This window comes from Lactuca saligna, chromosome 6 (assembly GCF_052625555.1).
Source record: "Lactuca saligna cultivar CGN05327 chromosome 6, ASM5262555v1, whole genome shotgun sequence".
NCBI classification, from domain to species: Eukaryota; Viridiplantae; Streptophyta; class Magnoliopsida; order Asterales; family Asteraceae; genus Lactuca; species Lactuca saligna.
Genome location: NC_136422.1, coordinates 27,007,409 through 27,015,516, shown reverse-complemented (window position 1 = coordinate 27,015,516; position 8,108 = coordinate 27,007,409). Strand labels below are relative to the sequence as shown.

The window sequence follows — 8,108 nt, the reverse complement described above, 5'->3', positions numbered from 1 at the left end:
TAGATACTCTACCCAAAGTTAATACTATGCTTAGTTGTTATACTGATTCACACTGATAGAAAATATCATATCTAGTTGTTACGCTAGTCAGTTGCCATGAAACGCCAATACTCTAGTCGTTATTATAACCACTCTTTAAATAAGCTTAGTACCTAGTGGTTACTCTGCCCAAATACTTGGCTATGTGAAACACACTAACTTAATTATATATATATATATATATATATATATATATATATATATATATATATATATATATATATATAATAAGTATCTTGTATAAATACGACAAAGAGAATAACAACACGACCAAACAGGGGAGGCCCCCCTACAAAAGAGTTAGATGAGACATGATTCATCAGCACACTGAAAGACTTTCAGCTAGCCCCGACCAATAATTGTTATTTCTTAAGTGAGTAGGAAAGATAATTATAGATCTACACGAAATTGACATTACCACCTGTGGTTGCTAGCTACAACCAATGACAAGTCAAAACAGACATAACTTTCTAAACATATTTGTAACGTTCGATGAAGCATCATGGTTTTTGGGGAACACTCAACAGTCATAGCTCGATTATAGGAACTCATCATAACATTGTTAAACTAAAACTAACTATCTTAGACTGCTCCTAGGAAACAACCTAAGAAAGTAGTGATAGTATACACAAACTCAAGCAAGTGAGTTTAGGATAAACAAGATAACTAAAACAAACACACATCTTATAATAATAAAACATGTGGACTCACCAACATTATGTTGACCCTTTCAAAAACCACATGTATTCTCAAGAGAATGAACCCGGATGAAAAGGGAAGTAACCCCGGTGATGCAACTCGAAGTCTATGCGGTTTACTATTGTACATTGTTTTTGTGACCTGTCTATACCTCGAAAATCTTTGCAATATATTTCATTTAACGAATAAAGGTCACATTGTTTAATATATCATTGTATTATTCAATGTATGTTTGTGGCCTAAAATCCAACATTCTAACGTCACACAACGCGATGTTTCCGCCGCTGACCTGGGGTATGACAACTAGTGATCGTGACATGACCAGGAGCTGCATTGCGACACACTTTTACTATTTGACCATTGCTTTGACCATTGACTTCTTGACTAGTTTGTCTTTTCTCAAAATTTGGTGGGCTTGAGGATTCGACTACGGGTTGGTATCGGAATGGTCTTATGTGGTTCGTGCTATCCGTTCGTTGCAGAGAGTGCCGGTGAGTTTCTGCTGCGAGACTCAGGTGAGTTTTCTCACTATACTACGCGCAACATAGTATATCCTTTATATGATAAGATATAAGTATCTTTAGGGTATGATTGTGCTAGTAGACTAGAACAATCTTTGTTATGTATGTAATTAGTTGATTGTAGATGTACTTTAAGTATCACGTTTGGATGAGGTATTGCTAATATTGGTGCGTTGTTGAGTGAATATCGTAGGGATTATATGTAGTTTAAGTCAGATAGCCTTAGAAATATGGTCTGGCCTTATTGCATGGTTCTTGTTTGATTTATTGCTTTTGGGTAGGATTATGTATTCGACTGTCTATGTTATTTCTAGACTACATATGATTATGCATTCATAAGGAAACTGTCAGTATTAGTAGCAGCTTCTATATGGTTGTATGCTAAATAAGAGTCTGTATTTGTATGATGGCTGAGAGCTTATCACCTTTTATGACTAGACATGTAACGGAGCTGTTAGTCGTCGTTGATGAGTAGATGACATTAGAGCTGTTAGTCACCGTTGATCATGTGGACCGACACTAGAGCCGTTAACCTTTGTTATGTATGCATTATGTGTATGGTGGAATATATGGTATACTAGAGAACTCACTAAGATTTATGCTGACATTGTTAAATTAAATGTTTTTCAGGTTGATCGGGCATAAGAGGGAAGGGCGCGCCATGATTGTACATCATATCAGTATTATATTGTTATTTCGACTTCTGCTGGTTTTTATAATTTATTTGTGGCTTATGTTTATGAACTTTAAACAATTGAATGTTATGATATGTTTTTAAGGAATGGCTTTTGAATGTTTACTCAAATTTAAATGATAATTCTGGTTTGAAATTTGGGACGTTACAACATGTCGTTGTTCTCATTCGTCACCACCACCACCCACCCATTCTTTATCCTTGTTCATATATCTTCATGGAAGCGTACACACCCTCCCCATTTCTTGCACTAGACATATTGAAGAACAAAAACCTATATCTCCCCTTCCCTTTTATACTTTTCCAGAAATTATGAAGATATGGATGAGTTTTGAGGAGAAACCTTTGTAGAAATCGATGACCATATATTGACCCATTTATATAAATCCATTGTTGATGCATACTCCTCCCCCTCCCCCCCTTCTCGCCTTTTTCTTCACGAGTTTTGAAGCCATCGGGTTTTCGAAAGATTGAAATCTTTCTTTAACAAATCCACCCCTTCTAAACATCAACCTTTGGAAACCTGCTTGAAGCAAAAATATTTTATTTTGGTTTTTTTAACATCGCTCTAACTGTAAACCTCTGCTGAAAAAAAATTTGAAAGTGTTCTCACCAACTTTAGAAAAAGCCATAAAAGGCAACATATTTCATTAGATTTGTTATTTTTTTCATGTTTTTTTGAGAATTTTCTGGATTTTGTTTCACCATGTTTGATTCTTATGGATATATCAATAATTTAGGACGTAGATTTCATCAAGTTTGATTTCTTCATATTTTTATGCAGATCACATATTGTTTTATGATGCAAAATTTAGATTAGATTTTAATTTATGGCCAGGGTTTAATTTTAGTATTTGATTTTTTTTGGTTTTGATTTTGATTTTGGTAACTAATGGTGATGTCGGATGTGGATAGGTTTACCAACCAAATAACATCTAATCCAGGGGTATCAGGTGTTTTTTTTATTTTTTGAAATTGAGTGTTCAAGTCTCATCTAAAATATATGTGAATTTAGGAATAGTTTAGAAATAAATTGTATTTACCGTTCAAAAAAATAAAAACAAAAATGTATTTACCGAAGATGACTGATGCTGGTACCAAAGGTAAACAGGGTAGGGTTATCTAGGATTATTAATACCGAGAGGAAGAATTGTAGTGTTGAGTGAACCCATTTAAATTAATATTGCTAAAATATTTAAATCAATAACAAAAAAGTTAAAAATAACAATAAAATTATGTAATAATCATTTTAGATGTGATGGACTAAACACGAAACAAAACAAAAATCAAAATACAATAAGAAAAGTATTAAAAAAATTAGGACCAAACATGTAAACTATTCAAACTATAAGGATCATATTGTAATTTTCTCTAAAATTATTAAAATACAATTGATTAGATAAAAACATAATACTCGAGGGGTTCCAAGACCACATAATTAAGGTAAGGCTGGTGGCCTAGATAGAACATTACACGTGGCAGCAACCGATTTGAGACGTCCTAAGGGTTTGGATAAGAATATGGATACCCTTCAAGAAAAGCACTTTCGACTAAAAAACTAATAGCACCTACACTGTGCGAACCAAAACACAAATTCCTAATCCTCCAACTCAACAAATGGCATCCATGACAATGGCTTCCTCGTTCCTTGGTGGCTCCGCCGCTATCGCAGTCACCAAGCAACCCTCTACCACCGGTCGCCGGGGATTGGTGGTGATGGCCAAGGCCTCAAAGGTAGCCGGAGTTGAGAACACTGTGGTGGATGAGAAGAAAGAAGGGAGCAGCATCAATGGAAGGAGGGACATGATGTTTGCAGTTGCAGCAGCAGCTGCATTCTCCATGGCTAAAGTTGCATTGGCCGATGATGAAGAGCCGAAGCGTGGAACTGCAGCTGCTAAGAAGAAATATGCACAGGTCTGTGTGACGATGCCCACTGCACGCATTTGTCGTAACTAGTCACATCGGGTCTATGTATGTTTTATATCTTTAGCAAGTTATATTTGTGTATCGAGCATATGTAAAATTGAAGATGCTTTTGCTTATTTATTTTATGGTGACTTGGAATAACAACTGTTTATTCTGCTCACGAAATGCTATCGTTTTCTTTATTGTTATTGCATTCGATCCTCGTCTTTGATGACTTAAAAGAAGTAATGAATAAACAAGAAGTATCTTTGATTGCATATGTTATCATAATTGGGTATTCAAAATCGGAATTCAAGTAATATAATCAGATATGGATTCAAATATATGAACATACTTAACATCTGTTTATATGTGGAGATAACGATTACACATGAACAAACAAATCCATGACTTTTCCAACAAAGTCGCCGAGGGGAAGTGGGGCACCAAATTTGCCTTTGTTGACATTTGTTCAAACGAATTTCTATACCCAACTAGTAATTCGACACTACTAGAAAAGCAGAATGCTTGAATGAAATCCGTCGGAAATAGTGACAACATATCTGCAAAGAATAAAACCTCTAATTAGCAACAAATATGGCAGATTAGCCACAGAAAATAATTCGTCGATGATTACCCAGGAAAATCATAGAAAATGTTTTCTAAAAAGATTAATATCCTTCGAAAATCTATGACAAAATAGCGGCCGAACACCCATGTAAAGCTTTTTTTAAAACTTTATTCCATCGGAAATTGTTAAGTTTTTTTTGAACAATCGAATTTTATTGAACCAACCAATAATGGGCTACTGAAAACACAGAATTAAATATAGCTAAAATGAAATTTTGTAACCAAGCTACTCAATTGATTTAAATTTTTTGTTCGTATGACCAAACCACTAAAAAGAATAAACAACAATCATTTCAAATATGGTATCCTTACAAAATTTGGTAGCATCATAAACACAAGTGTTCGGAGGTCCAAATCACCCATATGATGTTCATGGTTTCAACTTTCTTCACGTTGGACAATTTTCTTTTATCAAACCAAGTAAAAAACCACCAACAAAGAAACAAAATTCCAGAAAATCAAGTCGAACCACCAACCAATATAAGCTCCACCATTTCACACGATAAAAACGCATGAGGCACCTTCTTGTTATACTTTCCAAAAAGAGGACACAAAATGGAATCTAAGTCTACTCCACATGTTGTCAAATTGTATTTTGTAGGAATAAGATTTTGTATGTGTTTTGAGTGTATGCATGTGTATGTATGTATGTCTATGTGTATCTATATGTGTAGGTATGTATATGTATGTGTACATGTACAAATGTATGTGCGTGTATGCCTATATATATGTATGCATGTGTATGTGTACGTGTGTATATTCACATATGGCTATGTGTATATGTGTGTGTATATATAAATATATATATATATATATATATATATATATATATATATATATATATATATATATATATATATGTGTGTGTGTGTGTGTGTGTTGGTGTGTACACAGATGCATACATATATAAATATACTGTAAAATCATGTGTTGAGTACTTGGTTCCAATGGTGCATACACACGTACATATATGCATAATATATTGGTTGGTGAATAAAGGTATTCTATGTATAATAATAATGTACAAAATATGGAGCGAAAAAAAATGATGATTGTACCTCAATAATTAAAAAAGAATTCTGGTCATGGGTGATCCATCGGGTAATTAGCGACAGATTACCAACGAATTGTGATAGATCGTAAGACTGTCGAAAATATGTCCTTAAATTACCAATGGATTATCGTCATGTTATATGCCTGCCGCTAATTACTGTCAAATTAACCAAAATTAGAATTTATTTACGCCTTTTCAAGGTTTAAACTTAATGTTTTCGCTTCTTATATTATACAACATTGTTATCCATGAAATACCTTTATTTCTAAAAGGTTTTGAGCATTCTAACACTCATATGGTGTACGTGCAGCCCTTGATGCTTTGGATCTTTGTTTTTTCTAATATACATGCAATCTTTGTTTTTCTATAGCATCATCCTAACTAGCATACAATGGAGTATCTTTACTACAAATTTCTAGGGTTTGATGATATACCTTTTGTTGTAGTTGGAAACAGTGGACCTTTAAGAACTTAGCACCAATAGTATGAATACCTCAAATGGAATCACAACACACCTAAGAAAAATGATAACTTTTGAGAGAGTTTCTTATGCTCCAAAAATTGGCTCATGGGTTCCTATGATCACTAGTGCACATTTTTGGATGCTAAGAGACTTTTTATATAGTGTGGCAAAATTAAGGTTACACCATGTAAACCTTAATGACCATGACCTTCCATATTCCTTAGGATCCATGTGTTTAAACCTCCATGGATCATCCATGGGTTGTTACATGGGTTTAGCCCAACCTAAGAAATCATGGATAATTGGCCCACACCATAAGAACGAATGATTTACCAATCAACCCCTTATATTTAATTAGTCTCTTTTTGATCACATAATTAATTCAAAATAAATTTTGATCAATACTAGTTAAATAATACGATTTCATATTAATATATTAGAACTTATAATATATTAACAAATCATAAATAACCTCTTCCCAAAAGTCCATCCTATCAAATTTTTCTGGTGATATGCAACCCAAATGGATCATGCTACTCTTGGGTCAAGTACATACTAATAATAGTTATAGGCTTAGACACTTAATCCAATAGTCTCCCACTTGTATAAGTCTAATAACTATTATTGCAAGCATGACTCCAACCTGACTAGTAATCATAGCTCTTAAAAGCCACTGTCTGACCTAGTCAATGACGCATCCATTAGATAAGGGATCATATATTCTTCCATTCTAGATATCATATGGACTGAGACATGGATTATAATCATTCTCTCTGTCCATCTATTGTTTCTCGATTTCCGATTTGTGACGTCTAACTAATTTAACAAATCAAATTAGTCTAGGCTTGGCGAAGCACTTAGGCTTGTCATCACTAAATCTTCAAGGGGCCCACATGTATCGCTTTTATCCACATGGGGTAAAAGGAATGGATAAACTTTGACTCAAATTCTTGCTTGTACTTACTCATCAAATTACACACAACACTATGTTTTATAACACCAAGTTAATGATGTGTTTACATATGTCAATGTGCAACCGAATTACAACTACAACTCATATGTCTTGATTTCAAGAATATAAGATATTATCGTCTCACAATCACTCGTGATAAAAGCCATGAAGTGATTCAGATGAGCGTGGGTTGAATCCAATACTCAAATTTTATTCTAGGAGTACTCATGAACACTGCAGCAAACGTGTCCTAGACAACTACAGTCTTGCCTCAATACCTACTTCCAAATCACTCGTGATAAAATGAGCGTGGGTTGAATCCAATACTTGAATTTTATTCCAGGAGTACTCATGAACACTGCAGCAAACGTGTCCTAGACAAACTACATGCCCATTCATGACAGTCTTGCCTCAATACCTACTTCCAAAGCATGATCGACTGTGGATGGTTTAAATAAACTAGTTATTCGAGGAAGTCAAAACATGCAAATTGAAATACAAAAATAATACTAATCCTATATGGCCCCAAAACTTTTGAGTCATATTTATTACTCATTATTCATTGTATAATGTTTTGAAAAATCAAATTAATACTTGAATTAAAATAATAGTTATGTCATGCTCCAAGCATGCACACTATGTTTGTCTAAACAACAGTTATGCCATGCTCCAAGCATGTACACTATGTTTGTCTATGGTCCTTACTTTGTGAAATTGATCAATTGAAAAACATTTCAATGATGCTCATTTCATAATTCCAAATCCTTATTGCAAGTGTAAGAATTCCAAATTATTGTCACTGCTAGAAAGTGTTAGATTGTAAACTATCATGCAATGATTCTTTTGTAATGTCTACGTACCAAAAGTCACAGAGACTTGACCAATGATATTACAAAATATTCCTTTGGAGATTGTTACACGATAATTCCATGGAAATGAAATCTCAAATTCAAAGTACATTCCTTTTTAACATCCTTCTTGCATAAAAATTTCTAACTTTCTCATCTATTCTTCAACTCCCAATATAGAAACATTCCATAGTTTCCATACAAAAACTTATTATTAATAGACTCCTGTATATTCATAATAAATTCAATCTGGTCCATCCATTACTATACTTGCAACTATCCTTAAGCGACCAATCCTTGGCG

General features: G+C 33.9%; 1 protein-coding gene across 1 annotated transcript; it reads left to right on the top strand.

Moving 5' to 3' along the window:
• Positions 1–3,501: 3,501 nt before the first annotated feature.
• On the top strand, positions 3,502–4,067 carry LOC145001086 (photosystem II 5 kDa protein, chloroplastic-like). Its single transcript, XM_078960415.1, has one exon. It carries the CDS (start codon positions 3,571–3,573, stop codon positions 3,907–3,909), a length of 339 nt encoding a protein of 112 aa, XP_078816541.1. The 5' UTR covers positions 3,502–3,570; the 3' UTR covers positions 3,910–4,067.
• The last annotated feature ends 4,041 nt before the right edge of the window (positions 4,068–8,108 follow it).

Bases quoted from the DNA above. Each gene is read 5' to 3' on its own strand.
- LOC145001086 (XM_078960415.1), top strand. From the start codon at position 3,571: ATGGCATCCATGACAATGGCTTCCTCGTTCCTTGGTGGCTCCGCCGCT.